General features: G+C 36.1%; 2 protein-coding genes across 6 annotated transcripts in view; one reads left to right on the top strand and one right to left on the bottom strand.

Moving 5' to 3' along the window:
* Nucleotides 1–16146, bottom strand: part of mapk10 (mitogen-activated protein kinase 10) — a 39067-nt gene extending 22921 nt beyond the window's left edge. For 4 of the 5 annotated variants that reach the window (XM_044144090.1, XM_044144088.1, XM_044144091.1 and 1 more), the window contains exons 1-2: nt 15809–16146; nt 820–891 (exon numbers count right to left, since the gene is read on the bottom strand). In XM_044144090.1, coding sequence (XP_044000025.1) covers nt 820–891; nt 15809–15811 — 75 coding nt within the window. In that variant the 5' untranslated portion in view covers nt 15812–16146. Of the gene's footprint in view, nt 1–793; nt 892–15808 lie in introns of all 5 variants that reach the window. The other variant, XM_044144089.1, reaches the window with a different exon arrangement.
* Nucleotides 16147–19064: 2918 nt separating this feature from the next.
* The window catches only part of ptpn13 (protein tyrosine phosphatase non-receptor type 13), a 44593-nt gene continuing 38207 nt past the window's right edge, over nt 19065–25450 (top strand). The window contains exons 1-2 of the mRNA XM_044096186.1: nt 19065–19427; nt 25210–25329. Of these exons, the coding sequence (XP_043952121.1) occupies nt 25215–25329 (115 nt within the window). The 5' untranslated portion in view covers nt 19065–19427; nt 25210–25214. The remainder of the gene's footprint in view (nt 19428–25209; nt 25330–25450) is intronic.

The raw sequence follows: 25450 nt of genomic DNA, 5'->3' as shown, positions 1-25450 counted from the left end.
TCCCTCAGCTGAAGACATTATTACATTATTGTGCACACAATAGTTGAGCTGCAATTACGGGCATGGAAATAGTGGCACAACAAAATAATAATTAAGTTAATTACAGGCTGTAATTACTCCACAGTTCACGAACCAAATAAAGGCACACTGTTGGGTACGACTGTGTGAGCTCAGCCTTAATGTTATTCAAGTCAAGAACCAGGAAAATGTACATATTGACATGAATACACATAAAATGAGATTTGATTAAGTTTTAATGTTTGGCTTTATAAGAGTACCAACAGTGGCTGTTAAACATTGACATAAGATGCATGCGCAATCCAACATGGCATGCAAAGATCCTGAGTAATTTGAGCTGCAGTGAAAAGGTCCAACGCAGCTCTCACACTCATACTATACGTATGGATTATGGATACTCCAAATGAGTTTGGCATTTCAGCCATACGGGGTCAGTGGGAAGCTGGCAATTAAGCCCCACTTTAGCCAAATGACTCAGATACAGATAAGCACTTGAGGAATTGAACTTCAGTAGGAAACTGGGTCTGCACTGGAAATAGTTTTGCATACTTAATTGTCATGGTGAGGTTAAAAGCTCTTCATTCGCTTTCATCTACTTTTGGAATTCCCACAGGAAATATACAACGATTCCAGACCGTTATGCAGGATTTTGTTTTTACATGAAATGAGAGGTTTTGTGAGCACCAGTCGCTGTAGAACCCTATCAGAAACACAGCAAACACAGCAAAAACACACATAGGAAATACGGGGAAATGGAAGGGATTGAATACTGTACCTTTTTTACCTGCAAGGAACACACACCTGACAAAAGGCTATCTTTACATCCAGGACTGGTTGGCTGCAGTTATATAAGAAATGTCTGCTCATAAATACCTGGAAGACACAAACAGGGGAGAAGAAGAGTCAGACAGTGATTGCAGGGGGCCCGAGAGGCGGGGAAGTGCAAATACCTTTGCTGAAATTATTCACATGAGTGATGGCCTCAAAATATGATCTGCACCTTTTTGGAAAATAGAAAAATAGCTGCACCTTCGTCTGGATCAGCTTTATATGAATATGCAAAAGAGCAGCTTAACTTATGATGGAGCATCTAAGAAACTAGTTCTGTGGAAATTTGTCTTTGCAGTCTGTCTCTCTTTGCTGTGGAACTGAATCCTCCAGGAACATTCACAGGTGTTTTTTCTCTCTCCCTCCTGACCCCATCTTTCTCAATAAAAATGAGAAAAACAGCAAGTCACCGCCACCCACACCTCTATAAATATAAACTGACCAATACATCAATTCCTCATCAGAGAGCAGCACAGCAGGACGACAGAGATCAATGTCCATCAGCCTGCAGATGGAGATATAAGCAAACCTGCGGCTATTAGAGACAAATGTGGTTTATTAATGACTTGTTGCAAGTGCACAGAGACTGATTCAATGATTAAATAAGAAGATATTTATATCTCATTATTTCTCAGTTTTTATGCTTACTTTCATATCTATTCTAAATCGTTTGAAAAATTGCAAAGCAGGGCTTGCACTGCTTTCAGAGCCAAGGCCTGTTTTTAGTCATTGCACAATTTATTTTGGAACAAAGACGAGGTACAAACCAAACTAAAACAGACACGATTAAAGCAAAAATCAAACTCTACGGTCCTTTTTACAGCATATTTATAAAATCTTCATCTATTTTCTACATATTTAATCTACGACAACTACATGACCATGAAATCTTGTAAAAGTAAAACATTTAATGTGTTAAATGATGCAACAATGATTTTTACTTTTAAAATGCTTGTACCATAACCTTTAACTGCACTGCATTAGTTTGCCTTGATATAAAATGAAATGGAAAAATCTCTTGCCAAGATTTGCTAACCTGATTGAGTTGAAGACACTGTAAGATCTTTTGTCATTATTGTTCCAGCTGATGTAGGATTAGATCAAATTATTTTCAATGTGTGAAAAAAAAATCACAATCCTGATAGTTTCAAGACAGTATACGCTTACATATTGTGGAAACAGAAGAAAAGCAGTTTTGGCAGAATAATGCCATAACTACAGCTGTGAATCAAAATGAAACTTAGTTGTTGAACTAAATGTTCCAACTCAAAATACTTTGCAGTGCTATAACCCTTCAAGAAGTCTAGAAAACTCCTGTGAAATATTCAGAGGCCTTTGAGGGTAGCTAAGAGCTAATCATCAGCTGTACATGTCTGTCAAGAAAATTGCCAAAAAGAAACCTTGAGTGTGTGAAGAGTCCTTTTGTTCAACTTCAAAACAGTAAAGCCGCCTGGATCTGCCAGAGGCCCTGTAGCCATCTGATGCTTTAACATCATCCACGGCCTTTAGAAAGCCAGGATATCTAAACAAGGATATATGTTATATTTCGGCTTCAACAAACATTTATGCTTGCCGCTTACTACATTTTGTCTTTACTTGTCAAATTCATGAAACAGAAAGCAAACAAAAATGGCAACAAATATCCTGTTTAATATCAATCTATGTTGACTTTTTGGTGTGACACTACGAGACTTTAAGGGAACGATTTGTGTTGAGACAAAGACCAACAATTGTCATTATTTGTAACAGTATTATACTAGCATGCCTACCAAGTACAAAAGCTTCACAGCATCAGAGACAGCACTGATATTGTGATGACATTCAAATGTCAGAGTTTTACAGTGAAACAAAGAAAAATTAGTCAATTTGGCTGACAAGCAGCTTTTGCCATTTTTCTGCTTTTCTCATGCAAAGAAAACAAGATACAAAAAGTGTACACATTCATAGAAGAGAAAGGTCTGTCAAGAGGGTAAGAAATCAGTTCATTTCCACACAAGTTTGGATAATTTCCCAGACCTTTTTTTAAATACTTTTCTATAACTTTCAAATTATGTACTTTGTGAAACTTTCTGTATCACCTCGCTCTAACAGTGCTGTATTAGAGTCTCTTCTCATGCTTTGATGTCTGTACTCAAAATGGTAACAGAGCAAGTTTAAAAGAAGAAATGTGGGCCACAGAGGTTGGAGATTTATGTTGTGGCTTAATTTCCTGACCTTTAAAAAAGTGGCCCATTTCTTTTATCCGAGTCTCACAAGGGGTAAAAATGTAGCGTACTATCACACAGCAAAGGACAAAGGGAGGGCAAAAAGGAGCAAATAAAACATGCAGGTGAAAGGGTGAGGCTTTGAGGACACCTAGACAATAAATCATTCACAATCCATCACTTGTTTCTAATGATTTTGCAAACCTTTGTATATTTGACAAAGCCTCATTGTCACCATGAAGACTGGTAGTGTATCTGCTGATAATCTGACTGATCAATACTAAATCAGTTTTAGTAGCAAGACAAAACAACAATCTTTAACCATATGTGTGCACAGTATTGCACTGCAACAGTTCAAACAGAAAGATGTTATTCTGTTGTGCAATTATAAGACATATTTGGTATAATGCTTATCAAAAGCTTCAGTGTTTATTCTGTATTTTTATTTTTTATTTATTTACATTTAATTAAATCCCCCAAAAAATGAAAGATAGAAAGGATGGCTGGATGTACTAAATTGTCCTTTTCAGTGTTCAGCCTATTCCAAGGGAAATTTACACTGATTAGCACTCATGGTAAAAAAAAAAAAAAAAAATGCTTTAAAAGTAATTTCATTTAACGTAGCCTCACAGAAATACATTTATTAAGTGGGGGTGGGAAGAGTCATTTAGTCGTTAAGAAAAATAATGTTTGGTTAATGAACAGTAGATGTAACTGAATTTTCTTTTTTACGTCTAAAGCTAATCAGTGTCTAAGGACTTTTGATTAGTAGTGTATGACTTTTCATAACTGAGATGTAATAAAGAGGCTGATTTTTCTCTCACACACTCTACAAAATAGGGAAAGCAAAATAAAAAGTAATAAAGTAAACTTTAGTAAATTGGGAAGGGCTACAAGAAAACTGAAAATTGTCTAAACTTGAACAGAATATTATCTAGATGTGTATATGAATGTCAGGGTCACTGCATTCAAAATGATTTCAGTTCTTTTCTTGTTGAAATGTGAGCAACTTTTTTTTATTTAGCATCTACATTTAGCTATGAAGTGCCTATGAGTTCTTGTTTACTTCACATCTGATTTTTACTAAATTTAGTTGCTCTGGATCTTTATTGTTTATAGATCTATTATGTCACTCAAGCTCACAGTTCTGCTTCAGCGATGTAAATGCTGAAAAGTCCTGAAGACAAATCATCTTGGATGGGGAGCAGTTATTAAGGAAAATCTCCAAAGCTTATTGCTAGGAAACTGCACAAAATACAAGGCGTCTTGGATTCTCCATAACAAACATTTAGTGTATCTTTTATTTATTCATTGTCCTTAAAAGTGTCATTGATTGTAGAAGGAGCTTGCAAGGACAATGTATGGTAAATATGCGCTTTCATTAAAATAAATTAAAGACTGTCAATATCATTTAGAAACTGTGAATGAGTAAGGACAACTGACATCTAACCTTGCTATTTTCATTTTTGACATAAATCACACAACTTAACATAATAAGAAAGAAAGTGGCTGACTGGAAATAGGTCAAACAAATCTGAATAGTTATCAAGAGGAATTAATCACTGAAAAAGACAAAACAAAAAGTTATGTCAAATCTTTCCTCCATAAAACCAGACCTGCAGTCGACTCACTGAGCAAAATGAAAACGGCAGATTCTGAGCTTGCTAACTCATTGCTCCCATTCTGCTGAGGGTGGTTATGGGTAAAGTGCTGTTCTCAAGGTTGCTGAAGTTACACTCAGCAGCCTTCTTCAAAATACAGATTTATCATTCCGACTGCATACAGCTAACCATAGAAGCTGAGTGAGAGGTGAAAAGTGCTTAGGGTTGTTTTTTTTAAGCTCAGTTTAATACACAACAACGTTAAGTTGCATACATCTTATATTTCCATATTTTTGCAAAAATAATTTGCCTTTCATGATTAAACAAACATAAAAAATCAATGGAGAGTAATTACGGCTCTTTTATGTTTTAAAAGTGTGCGTAGCTGGAACCTTTCCTAATTTTGTCATGTTACAACCACAAACTTTGATCAATTTTAGTTTATAAAATTTGTAGAGAAATCCCCCAAAAGATTTTCATCTGAAACATTCACAGGGGATGAATATATAAGTATCCACACTTTTCAGATGTTTCTTTAAAAAAAATAAAAATACTGAAACCATGCAAAATGTTCATTCCTGTTCTTAATTATGCTCTACTTTGTATTGCATTAAACCTCAACAAAAATGCATTGAAACTTTTAGTTGTGACATGACAAAATGCTGAAAGGCTTAATGAGTCTGAATGCATTGGCAACCTTCTACAATCATTATCCTAGCAGAGAAGCATTTACAGATTTTAGTCAATGCGTTACTAAAATGAATTACTCCTTGAACCAGTTTGTTACAGATTACTGAGAATGGAGGATTCGCATGAAATCTAAGCATAAATCTCAGAATATTGAACAGAAATTTAGCAATTATGTATGTTTGTATTATTCGCAAACTTAAAAAAAAAATCAGCTCATCAGCAACAACAAAACATCTCTGGAGTTGTAGGGACATTGGTATCTGATAGTTTTATAACTGCTTTTGGTCAAGATAACCAAAAAAAAACAACAACCCTGTTTTCCCTGAAATGTGAATATTTCCAAACACCCTGCCAGAGGAGCCTTGCTAAATGATCCAAACTGAGATAAACTGCCACCAACAGTGACAGTTTTACAGGAAGTGTTGGGAGTGGTGGGAGTGAGTTGGCAGAAGTAGAAACCATTAGCAAGAGTGTGAAAAATGCTCTTGATGCACCATTTAGATTAGATTTGACAGCATGGCAACAAATCAGAAAACTGTAGCACAAACACAAAACTTTGCATCATACCTTGTTTTGAAAATTAAAGAAAATATAATGTTTTATAATGCTTTTTTACACAACCCTATTTTAAGTTCTGTAACTTCTCACAGTTGCTTCTCTTGGTTACACTAGGAAGACATTGGCAGACAAGCTCTGCACGGCAAGAGCTCCGATTTACTTTGAATTTAAAAGTTACTGACTGTTGCATCAGAGTTTACAAAGTTGTGTAACTGTAAGATGAAGATTATTCAGATACAGCAGTATAGATTATATATAAAAGTGCCAATTTGTAGCAAGGGGAGAGGGAGAAGGGCTCAGCTGCATTGCCACTCCCTGTTTAGTGGAATTAACAGCAGATGTCAATTCTCCGGCAGACTCAAAGACTGAGTCATTTTGAGGCCAATTAGAAAGCCCCCGTCAAACCCGCTTTGAGACCATGAAACTGCTGTGCCATCCATTGACAGGAATCAAGAACATCTGGGCCATGAAATCTATTTCTGGATCAGACTGATGAGTAACAAGACACAGAAACAAACTAAAACATAAAGCGTTGCCTCCTATGAATGTTTTTATGGACTTAAAAACATTAAAAGTTGTCATGAAATGATATGCAAAATCCATCATAACCCAAATTAGTTCAGAAATGTTGACCTAAATATTTCACAGATTCAGAAATATATCATTAGTACAATATATAGCAAAATCAAAGCGGTAGTGGAATAAATAAAATAAGAGCAAGTGGATAAGGAGGTAATTGTATTAGGGTCTCTCAAATAAACTAGACCATAAAATGACATCCACATGTTTTGGCACTTTGACAGACGTGTAAAAATCCTTAATATGTGTTGATAGTCAGCGTGACAAAGTTGACATCAAGAAATTAGTTCCAATACACAATCAAGAACAGTCTTGTCGCAAACTCATTTCTACACAGTGGAAAAAATATCACCTTAAGAAAAAAAGGTTTTAAATAAAAGTTTCTGGTGCTGTAAATATTGAAAAATTGAAAATTCCTCTCAAAAACGACTTAAAAAATATGGGAACTTTTGAGTATTAATCCATAGATTCTTCTGCAATGCTTTCAGTGCATATTTCTTATATAGTGTCTTTTTGCCACATGTTATTCAAGTGTGGTAAATATTTTGATATTTACATGTGTGGAAATGGCCACAAGAAAATAGCTTGAGAATATCAACAGGCAGAGCAGTAAAAAACTGAACTATAACAAACGAGGCTGGGAGTAAACCCATGTCCATCTTGCGCCCACATAGAGGAGGAACGGAGTGGAGGCAAATAAAAATATTCCAAACTCAGTGATGGAGAATTTCAGGATAGAAAGGCATTTATGCACTCCAAATCTCCATGACAACCATTAGGCACTATTATTCTCAAGAGGTTACTTGGAAATGAATCTAGAAAATGCTTTTACAGTGTTCTAAAATAACAAATCTAAGCTTCCAGAGTTTGCTTAGCTCCTGGTTGATCTGGCAAGAAATAAATGATGAATTTGTATAACGGTACCTAATCCCAGCGCTGGGAATGACAGGGTCTCCAAGACTCCATAATACTGATTTATTTCAATGGGGGTTTTTGTTGTTGTTGTTGCTGCTGTTTATACATGTGCCAGTAATTGTGGATGGTGTTTTACTACTGCATAAAGGTACAGCTGATAATTATTAAAGTCACCCTGTTGGTGAAGTTGAGTTGGAAGAAAACACAACCTAAAAGTGTATTCCAAAATTTTTATGCATTTTCTAATGTTTGTATTTTTTTACAACGCTTTCCTGAATTTCATTTGTCACATAAGCAGCATATAAGTTGACTGTTCTTGACATTCAGCGTTGCAGAGGCTCTCATTTACATTGTCGACGTTTGAAAGCATCTCCAATACACTTTCAAACATATTGGAGATGCTATATGGAAATTGTATCCATATAGCCAAATGTCACTGTAATATTTATCATTATGAATTATTATATTATATTTGATGAATAAATAACAGCTTTTGATCATAAGAGCATTTGACAGTATAACTATAATGTTATTTTTAAGAGTTTAAAGATGTTTTACTCCCCCATACCTCCTCCAAGCCACAAAACAACATGTGTCTAAACTTTTAGAGAAGATCACCTGGCAAGAGTTTTTCCTCCTCCAGGACTTGTTCAGTTCTATGGGGTTAGGAAAAAGGCAGAACCCACACATCCTGGACATACTATTTGCAAAAACTGTCCACCACAAAGAAGGTTTCTTCCCCCAGGCTCTCTGACAAATTTAATCGAAACCGTGCACCCTCAGTATTCAGCTATTCAGGAAAATAATAATAATTGCATAACCACAAGCTGCCTTTTTTAAATAAATGTCTGCATACACATACTGTTTCTATTGTTCTTTTTTTTTTTTTCCTTTAAGGTTTAAATATTTACACTCAATGTGTAAATATTCAAAGGACTTTGTGAACAAGTCAAAGTCCTTGTTTGTGCCTACAGTTTTGGCTGATTCTTATTCTTTTATTTTGTCAGAATATGCCCTTTTACAGTAGGATCATGGCTTCAATAAGGAAAAAACTGATAACAGAAAGGTAGCTAACTAGCAGTAACTAGCTAGAAACTTTTAAAAGATAATTTTTTGCATTGCATGAACCCTTTTTGGTCAAATAATATTGGAAACAAATGTTCTGCTAAGTTGGAAACCAACTATATAAATATTGTATAATTCCATGTTTGCATAACAAACTCGTGGTTCCATAACTGTGTTCAGTAGCAACACTTTGACAGTGGTTGGAAAATAGGGCAATCTTGGGATGTAGATGCTTTGTGCAGGATTTCTAATATATTTAAACCGCAAGTATTTAGGATTTATGGGTCAGCTTATGCAAACTTTCCAAAATAATTGAGCTTTTCCTGTGTGGGAAGCACCTGGATCTTTATGAGAGGACATGCAGTCTCCTTTGAGTCAGAAGACCACTTCACTACCAGTTGGAGAAGTGTAGCCAAGGGATGTAAGGCCAATTTATTCTGCACGGTAATTCAGTACAAAATGTACTTGACTGCAGCATAATGGCACAGAGGTGGTCCTCCTCACAAGGTAAGGGCAACATTGTTTTTTTAAAAACAAAGCAGGAAAGTCAAAACAAGGAATATGTAATGTAATGTAGTTTGTAGTGCAAATCAAAATGTAGAAAGAAGCTGGGAGCATGGATCATATTGAAAAATGTTTAACAAAAAAAAATCACAAGGAGCACAGGGAGCCAGAGCAGAACAAAAAGAAATCACAGGGACCACACAGAAGTAACAAGATTAGACAAGAGAAATGGAGTATGAGTTGTATATATACTGGAAAGGTTGATTATTGAACAAGAAACAAATGACTGATTGGAAATGGGTTGCAGGTGTGAGGGCAGAGTGTAGAAAGCAGGCTGAGGAGAGAGAAAGAGAAAGTGGCAGGGGGTGAGGGAGAGAACGCAGGAGACTAGGAAATAAATTTAAAACTAAGGAATAAATAGAAACATAATTAAACTAAAGAAACAAAGAATAACTAGACACAAGACACAGACATAACAGACCAGAATCACTAAGGACTGAACTAAAATAAAACAGAAACAAGAAAGAGACTAAAGGACACAAAATAATCAAACCACCAAACCAATCTAAGAGCCTAACAAAATAAAACAAAACAGTACTTCTTGTTTGAACAAAGAATCTTTCATATTTTATAAAATTAAACAAAATTATACCATTCATAATTATCTATATTCACAATTATTTGAAAAACTTAACTACTAAGAAAAACATACTGATATGTAATGCTTTGAGTGCAGGAAAAAGAGAATACTTACTTATGGCCCAGATTAGAACAATAAGTAGGAAGGGATAGAATGGCAACACGTGAGTGCAAAACGCCAGATTAAATTGGCGGAGTGATTTGGGTTTTCAAATAATACCATGCTTGTACCTAGTATTCTCAAAAACATAAGAAACTTTTAACTTTTGTCGTGGTATATTTTCCCAAATATTGCTGAGTTTGTTGGAATAATATGTTGTGTGTAATACCAAAAGATGATCGGTACACAGTAATTAGATGATCTAAGGCAAACACCAGGAATTTCACCCATGACTTAAAGATGATATTTTTTGCATTTGATTTAGATGAAGTATTTTTATTTCAGTATATTTAGAAGTCAAATCATAATTTATCATCAAAAGGCAATGTAATAAACTTCAAATAAGATATGATGCTTAAAAGGAGCATCATATCCATCCCTGGATGGAGATAGTGCCAAACAGTGTTTCACTTCCTGGAAATAATCAATTTTTTGATTATTTCACATATTAATGTGCATCTTTTTATTATGCAGCTAAACGAACATCATCAGACTGTTCTGTCTTTTAAGAAAACGCATATCTCCAGATAATGTGCATGTTGACTCAATTTGCAGAAATGGACAATGTATGCCGTGGTGATCACTGAATTTAGTAAAACTCCACAAACAAGGTCCTTATTATGGATGAAGTGTGAGGCGATTGCATATTGCGTATAAAAAAAGTATAAAATGATGTGTGAAACATTCCCTGTTTATATAAACATGTAAATATCCCAAAGAAGAGAAATAATAAACACCATGGCATTACATGTTATCTGTAATGGGGGCTTTTAGGTTGTAATGAGCCAGCTAACTCAATGAAAGATCCTTTGGCCCTTCGCCTGCTTGAGCTACTTTTGCTGTGTCTCTCAGTTATTCTAAGTGACAATTTTTTTGATGCGGTCACAGAAGTTAATCTTTCCATCTCTTTTTGTCTGCACTGAACAAGCTGACAGACGGCTTTAGCTGCAATGATGAAACACAATGTACTGGTCCGAATGTCCACAGCAGCCACTGTTATTGTTGGCTCTTGTATCCATCATCTCTTCCTCTCCCCTCAACGCTCTTCCTCCTCCTGCCAAAGGCCTGAAAGCTACACTCTTTGTGAATGTCACACAATGCACACCGCAGCATTGTCCGTATCCATCCATGTCTTCGCTCTCCCCTCCATCCTCGCTGATCAGGAGAACCTCCCTTTCCTGCCTCCCTTCTTTTGTCCCTCCCTCACTCCCACCACTCCCGCTACCAGGCTCCCAGGCTGCGTTGCATGCGCCTCCCCTCCCCCTCCCTCGGCGCTCCATTGTGAGTGCTTGGTTCAGCAGCCTCAGCCTCGCTTCTTCTGCAGTATGCAGCTCTGCCTCGCTGTTGAGACTGTGCAGCCCGAGCCAAGCGTGGCACGGCCTCCTATTTGGGCTCAGGGGAGGGGAAGAGAAGGGAAGTTAAGCACTTCTATAGCTGCAGGAAAACAAGACAGCGGCAGGACTCCAGAGCGCATCTACAGACAGAGAAACCCTGAATATTTACTGCCGTCTATTGATTTGTTTTGTTAGAGCTTCAAAAATGCCTTTCCCTTCCTTCTGGTATCTACTGTGATATACCAAAATTCATTATAGAGAAACAGCTGACGAATCTCGGTTAAATCACAGTTTCTGAATATCTCTGATTGCCTTGACTGCAAGCACATATTGTGAAAAATCTGATTTACTTTCACTATTTACTGAATGCATGAGATCTAAGAGCTCTCATCATTTTCTGTCCAGAAATGCATTACCTAACATGAACTGTGGTGCACTACTGTGAGTTTAATAAAAAACAAAACAAAACAAACAAAACAAAAAAAACACTAAGTCGCTGACTAAGGGGATAAGCCTGAAAACCATTAATTTTCTGTTGGATTCCAAAAGTACTATTTATGTCAAAAATCCTGCAGCACATTTTTTTGTCTTTTTTTTTTTAAATCTGTACTTGCCTTTAGGAAGAAACATATTAATCAATCAAAATGGAATTGGCATGTCAGAGTTTGAGGAAAAGAGAAAAACTGTTATTGTCAGAAAAATAATGATCTGAACAGATTTTTCAAAAGCGGACCAAAAAAAAAAAATCCTTTATTTGATAAAATTCAAAATATATTTAGATTTTGCATAAAACAGAAACAACAACTACTTCCCTAAACAAAACCAGCAGTTATTGAGTCTGAATTTTATTTACAATTGAAGCTCTGGCTGCCAAAATCCAACATATATCCTAAAAACAAAGTGTCAAATACCTGTCAACATCTTGCATAAAACACTGTATACCCATAAGAAATATGAAAGGCTGAGAGAACATTTAGTAGTATGTTGTTGTTTTCTAGTGCTGTCATTTGTCTGGATTTAATGCCCTTCCTCTAAAATCCATGCAATGGGCCCTGAGCTGCTACAATCTGCGACCTTTGGCGACCCGTAATTCTCTCTGCAGATGTGCCCTTGGAGGATTGGAACAAAATCTGACACGGCTTTTAAGTGTTGCATTCAACCACCTGTAAAAATCACACAAATACATGACAAAAAATAAAGCTGCATGTTTGGCAGACCAGTTCTTTTTATGTAACTGTGCATTTCACTCCACTGGCATGTCTCTGTCTTTTTTCATGTTTCTATCTACAGAAATGTAGAAAGATAAACTAACTCTCATGCAAAGATTAATATTTTCTCTTTGGAAAGTAAGACGGTATAGAAATATATTGATTTATTAATTTCCTCAGAAAACATCATATATCCAATTGTGTATATACGTCATCTTCCAAATAAAAAAAATACTCCGAGACCAACAATTTTATGCTTTCTGGTTGCCTGCTCTGTCCTCTCAGCCAAGAGCCAAGAGTCGGTCATGTTAGATGGGGACTCCTACTAAACCTGGTTCTGCTGGGGCTTTCCTCCTGTTATAAAGGAGTCGTTCCTCTCCACTGTTGCCCAATAATTCGATGAGGGATTACTGCTAAGTCAATGAATCAACAAAACTGGCAGGTAGATAAACACATTTTTGCTAAATGTGGCAATAGATAATCAACTTAGAAATGGTGAGAAAATTGAAAACATTGAAAATCAATCTTCCTTGAGTGATTTTAAAATATATTTGCTAAATATTGATACTGATGCATCATAAAATATTGTTAAATATTGACTATTTGCGATATTTCTAATAGAAATGTATAACTTCCAGTACATCACAATCAGAATGTTTTTATTGTTATTGTACCGAAGCACAGCAAAGTTTAATTTCAATGCAGCTCATCCAAAGAAGACGAGGTACCTGGTGTTGAAGGGCAGCACCTTCACCAGCGCCTTTTCTAGTCTTTATTTATTTAAGAATTAATGGTATATTTCAGTTTTTGTGACACTAAATCTATCAATCCCCAATTGATATACTTTTTTTTTTCACTTTGTTCCATAAAATCTTTAACAACATTTAAATTAAAATTTTCTGTATGATTCAAAAATTTCTTTTAAATCAGCTTTTTGTCTTTTTTATTTACACTGTGGAATCATACATCTTAAAGTACATCTTCATAAAAAAGACAAGATTGTATTGAAACTGAATTTAACTGGTTTTAATTTTTATTAAAATTTGGCAGGGAAAAATCCTCAAAGTCAGGACTAATGCCAGCCATCATTATTGATCCCTAATCATCCTTCATTTCATACACCTTTGACCCAATGAATATTTAAAAGAGCAATAAATCTCAAGTGACGAATGTAGGAAAAAAATGTTTTGCTCTTGACTGTTCTAGTTTTTTAGTTGCTCTTAGGTCTAATCTTATGTTGTTTGGGGTTTAGGAGAAAAAATTTTTCTAGTCTTTATTTTTTTTAACTTGATTTTTATACCAAGCACCAGCAACCCTCCCGACCCCATTAGGGAAGAAGGGTGTTCAGATAATGGATGGATGGATGGATGGATGGATGGATGGATTTTTATACCAAATTTGGAAAACTTTGCAATGCCTTTGATAATAAACATTTAAAAGTAATGTTCTATATTCTCCTCTTGGCTCCATCACATGCATATTTGCAGTTGTGATCTTTTCAAACCTCACTTTTCAGGTTCAAAAAGGACCTACCTGCCTGCCTTGTCACATTATTGTCCACATGTTAGTTTCTACTTGTCTTAGGAATGCTACATTATCACTTTGATGAGATTTAAAGTAAGGAGCCATGGTCTTACAGCTCCAGTAAATAATATTTCTCAGCAATCACAGACTTTTTTTTATCTGTTTTTAATCTGTTATGTGTACAAAGCAACTGGTTCAATAAAAAAAAAAAAAAAAAAAACATAATAAATGGAAAAAGAGTATGAGGCAAGGTTTTCAGGAAATTATCCAAATCTGCTATTTGGCTTCAGATGAAACAAAGAAAAATAATTACCACGGATTATTATAAATTGTACAAATGTTATTGTAGATTTCAGCACATGGCTGAATGAAGCTACACATGAAACTTGTTTATTTTGCTATTATCACCTAATATCATTCTATAACTAAGAATTGGCATTCTGGTTTTCCTAAATCTGAAGAACAAAATGGAAATGAAACACAAGTTTTATAGCACAGCATAACATTCCTTTGCTTGTGGCTGTTTCCATTAACGATTCTATATTGCATAAACAAGCCACCTCTTCAGAAATCAATGCCATTAATTGCTAGTTTGTGCAGACCTGCAGAGGCAACTTTAATTTCTTCTTTTAAACTCTATGGTGCAAGAACAATTCATATTCACAAGAAATAGTTAGTTTCCAATATTTGGATTATTCATACACTTTAAGTAGGCCTAGCACAAAAATGACAGACAGATGTCATTCTTGTCAGCTACTGCAGCAACAAACCGCATAAAGCTTTGGCAAATCAAGATCCGTTCCCTGCAGCTTTTTCCCAAGCCTACCTTCTGAATAATTCAGCAGCCAAGGTCATGGCGTTAAAAACCGGCTCTTATCTGTTTCTAATGCAGACAGTTTGTTATGACACCTTTAAATCTTTATCAATATCTCAGCAAGCTTCCAGTAATGAGCACAATGAGAATCTTTCCCCAAACAATAACAATGTAAGAGCAGGTTTAATGATGCAGCTGCAATGATACATTCTATTTCTGTACACATGTGCAATCAGTGGACTAGATCAAATGATTTTTGAGTGTACTAAGGTGCCTTTGCAGTGCCCCAGCGATGTGCAATAAAATTCCCCCAAAAAAGGTAATTCACACAACACTAAATAGAACACAACACAAGGCTATGGCTTAAAAAACAACCTATCCATTTTACATCTTAAGTTTTCATAACAAGGCCAAAGAAATTCATATAAACCACAAACAGTAACAGCTGCAGCATCCAAACCGCAGCAGAGAAGGAGAATACCGAAATAAAAACGTCCCAAATCAATCTTTTTCCATTTAACCCAATTGTTTGACTGAAAGCACTACACTTGTACTAGCTATAGTTTTCTCAGACTTATAAAAGATCCAAAGCTGGTTCGGCATCCTGGAGAAGTAGTGATGCTCTGCATAATGCACAAGGTGCGCAGCTGACTTCTGAGGGGGAGGAGAGACAAGCAAGCCCTGCATGATGGCCTACAGTACTTAGACTTGTGTTATGAAGAAGATCAGTCATCCAACATCCATTTGCGGTGCCTAATCAAAAATGCGAATTGTGCCTTTTATGTTCAAATATTGCAATTTTGTATAAGGTTTTGAGCTATATTCCTATAGGTCATGACTAACTGCAGTATTTCGTCTGCTTCTCAAAAGGAGAAATTGTACCCCATTAGGTGATGTTCCTTCTTTTTTTTTTTTTTTTTTTTTTTTTTGTTTGCAAGTAGAGTCCAGCCAATAAAGGAGCTCTGTGATGTTTTAGGGATTTCTATAGAGACACTTGTAAAACATGTCCATGGGTGGATTTCTGCTTATTATTAAACCCCCTCACCAAGACAACACTACCATGGACTTCATTAACCTTCAATTTGCAATCAATATTCATCACTCCACCTTCCTGGCAACTATAGTGCGGTGGTGATGGAGGGGATTCACAATTTGCAGCGGCCTTACCATTCCGTGCCAGCTGATGACGATCCCAGTCCGGAGCCAGTCCCTTTCAAAACATCCCGACGAGAAACATTGCAGTGACCATCGCTGGAGGCGTAATAAACACGTTCATGCGGATGAGCAAAAGACGTTTTTTTGTTTTTTTGTCTTTTTTAATTTTATCCTGTTAAAGACGAAGGAGCGATGAAGAAAGAAAACCAACTAAAAGAAAAAAAAAGCAGGAATGGACGGAAACTGAGGTTTGCTGATGCTGAATCACTCTTCCCTCCCAGCTCACCACCTTGCAACCATTGTGCTGCAAGATGCTGGCCGTACCATTGTAAGCCTACCAGAGCTCGGAGAGGGAGAGGGAGGGATGAGGAAAAAATGGGAACGGGGAAATATGTTGCCATAGCAACCGCCCAGGAGCACGTCTGACGTCAAAGCCTCGGCAGAGGGAGAGAGACTGTGCGGAGAGGAAGAGATCACATGGAGGCTGTCCCTCCAGATGGGAGGGGTGAAGTATCTCCTCTGTTCTCACTCAGTACCCTCCAACCATCCAATTAGGAGTTTGTAGTTTTGTGGTGCAGCTGTTAGTGGGGCAGGTGTGTCTGACGATCCAAATGTTTATCAAGAATCAGCAAAAACTTTGTTGTGCAAAGAAGCACAGTCCTTCATTGGAGGAAAAAAATACATTTCATAGCACAGAACATATTATTACATAGGCGTAACTTCCTGAAGGACTGGCGTGGACTTGTCCCCACCAACTTTGGCCTCACAGGGACAATCCCCACCAATATTTTCTGCTCCTTTCTTTTTCTTTATGTGCCTGCATGTGCGGACAGTAATTCGGCAGCAGTTGCAAGCTGTATTCAAAGTATTAACAGGTGATGCTTTTTTAAAATTTCTTTGTAAAACGTAAATGGCAAGTCCGCTGAGTGATCTATTTTGAGCAGAATTTTAAAAGAATTAAATTGCATCCAGAACATTGGAAAGTATCAATAAACATATCAACATAAATTTGCTGTATTATAAACTTGCATGTGACACTCATCTGAAGTAGACAAAAACATAAAATAAAATAAAATGAAATGTTGAAATATACTCACAAGTAAATATTCCTGTGTATTCTACTAGAGGCCAGGTTAAAGATGCACACAAGGTTTTCATGAATTTGTTCATGAAGACCTTAAGCAGCTTGCTTTTATAAAAAAAAAATGAGGGGGAAAAAAAAAAGACCTCAGACACTTAAATGTAATGGATATTTTACATAAAGGATTCCCAAAATGTCATCAGTAGAAGAAATGGAATAGCAAAATGTCAAAAGTATCTTTAAAAGATATATAAAAACCAAGTAAAAACACATCTCATGATTCAAAGTTAATTCAAGTTGATCAATTTTGTTGTTAAAAATGTCTACCTTTTTCTTTTTAGCACAGCAGTAAGAGAAAAGCTGGTTTTGAAATCAGAGATAGAAACGTCCTATACAAAGCTTGGAATTCATTTTGCAAAATGGACCTACTTTCTGTATAGTTGACAGATGTACAAGAAAACTGGATACAGTGGTAGCTCATCAATCAGCTGCCTGACCAAGTTTTTTAGTGATTAATAATCATTCAATTCAAAAAATATATATTTTTTAGATTGCTATATTAGAAATTATTTTTGAAATGGATGTTTAGTAGAAAATATCAAATTATGCTATTATAGTCCCCTTTTACAAATCACAGTGTAGATCAGTTACTGCCTTGCAAGACCTGAAAGGTCTAGGTGACTAGTACAATAATTACCCAGGTGGAAACTGAACCCACACATGCAAAAATAAGTGCGATGTCAGTTTTTAATCCCTTCAGAGTGATTTATGTAGGTAGGCTGTTATTTCAGGGAAAGCTTGATATTTACTGCATTTACCAGGCGTGGGCAGGGTCAGATAACTTTAACACTGTGAAGCGCCATGTAATAATGACTAATAATCACTAGATGGCGATAGACAGATCATAAACAAACTCAACTTTGAAGTACTACTCGGGAAGGAAATACTCAGCTGTGGATTGCTTCCTGAGTGTGCCGAAAATGAATCACTTTGATGCTGTAGGAAGCCCACGGTCTCGATTTTCACTGAGTTTCAAAGAAATATCGGCTTCTACAACAAGAGGAAAATATATAAAAGCATCTATATTCTATATTATTTTCATAGAATAATATATTTATGCTTACATATATATACCTATTGTGAACATAATGTGACTACATCATTTAGGTACTTGCTGAAATAGTAATGATAGTTTTGAAAAAGAAATCTGTGATTAGAAATACATATATAAGACCATGTTAACACTAGCTCTGTACTCAAAGAATATTATAACCTTTCAGGTGATATGAACAGTTTAATTATTCATGTTATATGATAACGTGGCATCTGTAATGACTTTCCAAAAGCCATCCTTCTACAGTTAAAGAAAATGTTTATAAGCCTTTTTTCTAGGCTGTCAAGAAGGGTACAACAACAGGTGTAGAGGTGGTATGTTGTGTTACTTTAAGTAATATAATCCCCAGGAAATTTGAGGGGTTTTTTTTGCTGCAATTTTGTTTTTATAAACTTATATGCAACTTGTAAAATGTTGCCTGTTGATGTTGTTGATATGATCTTTTTTGATATTTGGATGTGCTGGAATCACACTATATGTAACTGCAAACAGTCAATAATATAATTTAAAAAAAACTATGTGTGCCTATATGCAAAACTAATTAAACAGGCCTTCCCTCACCATTCACCTGAGTCTACACTGAAATGCTTTACTAAAGAAGTCAATTGTCAGATCAAGCAAGGTTGTCAGAGAAATAGCCCTTATTTAAGGATGTAGTAATTCCTATTTATTCAATAAATAGTGTAAATGGAATACTATGGAGATATGAAGATACTTGTTTGCTTATAAGATTTATAATTAAACCATAAAATATGAATCACTTCAAGGTAAAAACAAACAAAAAGAAAAAACAAACATTTAAATTCCGTACATAAGCTGGAAACTTTCTCATCTGTTGCTACTTCTTTTGTGTTTGTCTATGTTTTATTATTTTGTCTCATGTCATGCTACATTTATAGTAATTAAAGGGAGGGGATTTGTAAACCACAGAAAATTTAATAAACCAGATTCTGCTCAACATTTCCCTCCTGGTTGTGTGTTGCCATGGCAGTGGTTAAAATGACAGTCCCCCAGGAGCGAGCCAATCAGAAGCCAGTCTTAGGTGTCCGGTTACTCCCAGTCAGCCCACGCTAAGCTGGCAGAGGGAGGGTTTATCCCACTGCTCCGCAGAAATGGTAACTTTGTTTCGCTGGAAGAGAGCTGGTAACTGCCGAAGCGAATAGACTGGATTCCCGAACAAATAAAAAAATATCTTAATGTAACATTTTTTTTTTTTTTACTTTTACTTTTGGCTAAAAATAATCCCACGTAGAGGACCATTAAAGTGGAATGAGTAGCATGACCTGTTGCCTGTCTTCCTCGCCGTGTAGTTAACTACAATCCAAGATGTTGCTTTGTGGATGGGATGGCGTCTGGTGCAGTTTGTGTGCGGACTCGTAGCTTCGTCGGAGTACGAACATTTACGCCTAAATTAATTGCCTAACTCTTCTTTCCTGGTAAGCTTCGTTTTAAACTCACTTAATTTTCAGTCTATTTTATTTACATATGTTTTGGCTAACTTTAGCCCAGCTGTGAAACCTGAAGGATTGAGTCAGCTGGAGTGAGACTTAAGTCTTTCTTCAGTCCGTTCACTGCTAGCTACCTACTATCCTTTAGATTGTTAGAATCACTTTAAAGTTTTTTGTTAAATGCAACGTTATATTAAGCTTATGTGTATATTTTTGACTGCCCCTCATCACTAAAGTAATAGCATTTTAATTGGGAGAGAGGGAACACTACTATAAAAATAACATGCCATGTAACTGTTTCAAACATCTAACACTTGTGTATCTTGGCTAATGTTGACAAAATAAACCACAAGTTTAATGTTTTAGCACGCATTCTCTCCCTGTTACCAAAGCATTTAGAGCCATATAAACATTATTGACAAAATGTTTTATGGATTGGCATGTGAGAAGGTAGTTTAGACCCCCTCCCCCTTCATTAACATCGAAGTATACTGAAGTTAACTCAAAGTGAAAGGTCAGGGAAAGCTAAGTTAAAGAAGGCTGTGAGACTGGGTGAACATTCTCATCTAAGCTGCCATGGAGAAGGTGATGAGAGCATCATTCACTGGAAAAAAATTAACAAAATAGTTAAAGGGTAGGGTTTGTATGTTGGAAAGAAGGCAAGCTAGAGTGAAGTTTTGCTTAAAAAAAAAAGAAGCTCTCCATGTCACAGTTCTCATAGCAACCCTGTGATTAACAGAAATGGAGCGGATGAGGTCCAGACCAAAATGAGAAATAAGGGCTGTTGGTCCAGAGCTGGGCTGATAATCAAGGAAATAGTCATAGCGCTTCAAGACAGGCTTCACTGAAAAACAAAAACACTGAGTGGAGCTCACTGGTTTGTGAAGAAGGAAAACAACACCCTAGCTAGAATGTGCAGTATTCAACGCTGTATTGGCCCGTGTTTTGTGTAATCGGGAAAAGTACCTCCACTAATGCTGTAGATGGTACGAAGATCACAAAGAATGTGAACTAACCACTGTTTTCTCTTTTATTTAGGTGAGTCACTGCTGTTTCTAAATCCCTACTACTGTTTTGTTCACATGAAACACATAACCAGCTGGGAAACTTCAATTCTATTTTTGTAATATAACATTAGAGAATGAAAAAACTTACTGTATGCAAAGCCAAATTATTCTTGACTTTAAGCAAAAGGTTCCTATAATTGGCTGCAGCTTTGATCATGGAGTGTGTTTGTTTTTTGTTGTTAATTACATATATACATTTTTAAAACTTCTACCATATGCTGGTCTAAACACACCAATTATAATAAAAATTGGATATGTTAGTGGCAGATCTTCTGACATAAATATGACAAATTTATTATAAAAATTTTTTTGTCATCAGAAATATTTTGCTGATATTTTTGCTCTTTTTGATATAGTGTTTTTTTTAAAGGGTCAACATCAGAATTGGCACTGCAAATTTAAAAGAAACCACAAATCCTTTTTAACTAAGGAAATTTCCTAGCTGGTGCTATTCCAAACTAATTCACAAAAAAATAATAGTAAAGGCATACAAACATTAGTAAAACATCTTGGTTGTATTTGATGATGTGTGTGTTGTCATTTTGCCCCTATTTTTATTGACTTATTAGAATGCTCATATTTTCCTGACTGATACTCACAAGCCTTTTTTACTCTGAACAACAGACCTTGAGAATAATCTGAAATGCCCACATCTTGATAAACCACATTTTATAGTGTTGATCTTTCATCTCAGCAACATCCAGTTGTTTTGCTTTATGATACCACATCAGACACAAACAACTAGATAAAGAGACACGTTTGAAATTTGCCTTTTACTCTGATCTATAAAGAAGTTAAGTAATATAAATTAAAACTAAAACTCGTTTACTGAAATTAACGCACACTTCGGTAGATGTGGTGAACACAATATTTGAGGTACCAAGAGAAAAATGCCTAGCATCTCATTTGTTTGCTTCTGCAAGGGATTACAATCATAGAGAGACTTAATTCATTTTAGCCAGCTATTTGTTGAAAAATCTAAAAGTTTTGCTGCTAACTTGACTCCTGTGTTGCAGAGGCCATAAAAAAACAATAACAAAATTGATACACTTGCTTTGATGTAACAATATTTCTATGAAAATGCAGAGCTGCAATATGACAAATGGATTGTGGCCGTTTTGTCCCTCTTTTGAGTACAAAAAGAAACCCTTTGTCACAACAGTCACTATACCAGGCCTATGGTTAGCACCGGTTGCTTTGTGCCCGCTGTGATATCTAAAAAAAAAAGTCTCCTTTTACATTTTACCAATATTTTATTTTATGTCAATCAGCTGGCTGAAACGTGGAACAGAACTAAAGTTGTGTATATCTGTGGTTTAAAAAAAATTTTTTTTTTTAGCATTTCTAGTGTGTTACATAAGATCCCCATCATGTATTCATGCTGAGTGCGCATACAAATCTTTGTGTTTGCTACTATGATGCAACATGCAAACATAGGACTGCAGAAGTACAGAACATTCAGTTTTTATATCTAATATTATAAGATTTAATTTTAGTGTCACATAATTTGTAGTATCTGATTGTATTTGCATTTCTTTATGCTTCTCCGTTGTGATGTTAACATTTCTTACCCAAAATTGTGAAGGTGAAGTGCTCCTGTGAACATTATGATGCCCTTCTTCAGTTTACCCAAAGTGACTTTCTTTAATTTGTATTCCAGGAAAAAAAAACTACAATGCATATATTGCATATATACACAACATCACTTTACTGTAATTGTCAGTGGATATTCCAGATGTGGCTGTGCTTCAGAATTACTACACTGCATGGTAGATATACTAGTCCTGGGTTTCCATGTCAGTAGTTCAGTAATGTTCAACCTGCTTTTGATTTGGTATGAATATGAAATATTACCCCTATATATCTCCAGATATGTTGGCTAAGATTATATATAACCTTATGAAGGCCAGGTGTGCTCATGGTTTTTCTGATTCTAAGAATAGAGTTGTTGGAAGTAATGGCAATAGTTCATTTAAAAATTTTTTCTGAATTTTACTGGCAAGAATAAACATAGGAAAAAATTTTTCATCCTCTCTGTTGGCACACCTCACTGCTTCTGCTTTTTCTCTCCAGATTCACTTGCCAGGTCAGAGTACAGTTCTGACTTTTGGAGGACATTATCAAATTAATTCTCATGGGATGTATGCTATGTTTCCCAAAATTAAAAGCTGAATTTCATATAACCTCTGTAGGCTTGTCTCTTTAAGAGTTTTAATAAGGGGTGGGGAGGGGATATTTTTTTCTGTTTCTTCAAAGGACAAACGGAATACCAGTAATTGATAAATGCAGCACTATGAAGTTGAAGGACATTTTTAGAAAACTGTTTTCAAATCCATCCAATTGGTTGTAAATCCAATAGGTTCTGTCACACACAGGAAAGTGGGTGGAAGTGCCGAGTAAAGATCTCTGTCACGTTTCCAGGCTTATTTCTTTAAAATCCTTGTGACTGCAGTCAAAACTCTGAAACTCTAACCAACAACAGCAGTCTTTAGTTGGTATTTTTCTTGTTTGTTTTTGAAGGCAGGATGTTTTAATACACAGAGAGACCTGGGAACAAAAATCCAGATAGTTGGCAAACCTGAAAGAGCGAGAGGCTCTGCAGTGGTGAGGGCTTTCTGCGTTTAGATTGCTGAACACCCTCCGTAATGAGCAGAACCAATGAGAGTAGTTGGCCTGTACGGCGGTCTCCGCACGGATAAAAAGCATTCCACTGTAGGTCTCTGTTGAAATAACAAGGGTCACAAAACAATCAGCCCTCACAGCACCCGCTCTCCCCTTTCTCATGGGTAATGAACTAGATGGTTGGTATCCCACTTGTCCTCAAACTTCACGCCTCCCATTTACTAGAATGGTTAACCTGCATTCCTGCATAAACATTCAGGCTCGTGACAGGTTTACTCATTAGCTCTCTTCTGAAAACTCCAATTCATACAAAGGACATTGTTTCACATATTGCTTTCAGAAAAACAAAACAAAAAAGTGACTAATTGGTTTACTGGCCCAGTTTACTGTAAGGATTTATGGATAAATAATATGCACACATTTAGCCTTTATTGTCGGATGCAGCAGAAGTGTTTCATCGCCTCCTTTTGTGATGGGCTTTCAGGAGACAACAGGGATTGCTTGATCTAGACTGAAGTATGTGTGCATTAATTTGATGGCTTTTCATGAAATTGTTGGAGACATTTACAGTCCTTGGAGATCTCAAAGTGGGTCCGAGTTTTCATCTGTTCAACGAGGATACAGTGCATGTTCACATAACTACTTGATTACACTTTAACTTTGCTGACCTCTAACTTTTTTACTTTTTATATTAGACTCTCAAATCCTAAAATAAAGACATTTTAAAAAGTAAGTTGAATTTGGATTTTGCAAACCAATATCCATGTAGCGCTCAGAAGATTGGTTTAGAACAGGGGTGTCCTCTTTAGGAACAAGCCTGACATTTACATTTTAATCTGACAGAAAATTCCAGCATCGCTGTTCACAGCATCGATTTACAGATTGGGCTTTTTTTTGCTTGTGTAACTCGTTCGATGTAATAAAATCTTTACTCGTTCCTTCGGATGTGTAACTTTACCGTGGCTCGAATAGTTTCTGCACAGCCTGTTTACAAAACTGGTTTGCTTACATTGGTGTCATGCCATTGATGAATTAGGAAGATTAGAAACCATTGTCACCACTGCAGAGCAGCGGCTGGAGTACAGACAGAAACTGTGACACATTGGGAACAACTTTGCATTCGTCTTTTATCTCACTCACATCCCTGTGTGAATGACTCGACTAGGATATAGAACAAAGCACAGATATGCTGTTTTAAATGGGGGTGAGGGGCATTTTTAAAATTAAATTTAAAGGCATTTTGAGTTTCCTAATGTGACTGTGAAATATTGTGTTTTGTCAGTCATTGAGGGACTGGTTTTGTTCTGAGCCTGACCCAGTTTCAGTTTTTACAACATGTAATCAGAAAACAGAAGTTTACATAAGACACAGCAAAAAAACTACTTTAAGATCACAGTAAAAAAAAAAAAAAAAGAAAAGAGTCATTTATATGACCTGATCAAGTTTATTTTTAAGCATGCAACTGATCTTTGTCTTATCTGCTGTACTTCAGTGGCACAGATAAACTTCAGATTATAAAATATAAAGAATTATATATGCATAAATGTGTAAACTTCCACATTGATATACACAAGTTTTCTGAACTCGCAGTATTATTAATTAGTGCCTTTACAAATAAAGTTTGGACTTTAAGAGTTGGAGGGATGTGTTGATGATTTGCTTAAAGGAAACCTTTTGAAAATTGATTTTTAATTTATGGGTGTAAGGCAATAAAACAAGAAAACTTCAAAAAGGATTTTCCAGAGGCTGCAGCTGCTGACATGAGCAGAACTGTGACTCGGAGGTGCTGCCTTTGCATTTTCTGTGGTGTGCTGATCTGCTTCAAGGTTTCCTTCCCAGAGCTCCGAGGGGTTTTCCTTTTCTTCGAACAAGGCGAAAGTCAAAATATTTTTTTTTTTTCTGCTTGGTGCTCCTTATTAAAGAAACAGGACAAAATGTCAACTAACTTGGAGGAAAGTTGGCGTATGTTAAAGAAGATAATCAATGGAATTTTTAACGAGAAAACAAAAACTGTGCACGTTGAAGAATGTTTCTGTTAATATGTTTGTAGGTGATAACTGTGTGTTTCGCTACCTGTGCAGGGAAGATGCATGTGTCTCTGGCAGAAGCCCTGCAAGTTCGAGGGGGGCCGCTCCAGGAGGAGGAGGTATGGGCGCTGCTCAGTCAGAGTGCAGAAAGCGTCCAAGAACTTTTTAACAAAGGTATGATGTGCAAAGACAATTATTCTTTGTTTTTTTCCTTATTTCTTTCTGTTGCGGGGGCCAACTTTATTTTTCATGCATAATTACTTGCACAGTGGTTTGGTTTCACAGAACCTTAATA

This window comes from Gambusia affinis, linkage group LG17 (assembly GCF_019740435.1).
Source record: "Gambusia affinis linkage group LG17, SWU_Gaff_1.0, whole genome shotgun sequence".
In the NCBI taxonomy this organism is placed as follows: Eukaryota; Metazoa; Chordata; class Actinopteri; order Cyprinodontiformes; family Poeciliidae; genus Gambusia; species Gambusia affinis.
The sequence above is the reverse complement of the archived record's forward strand: the minus strand, read 5'-3'. Positions and strand labels throughout refer to the sequence as shown.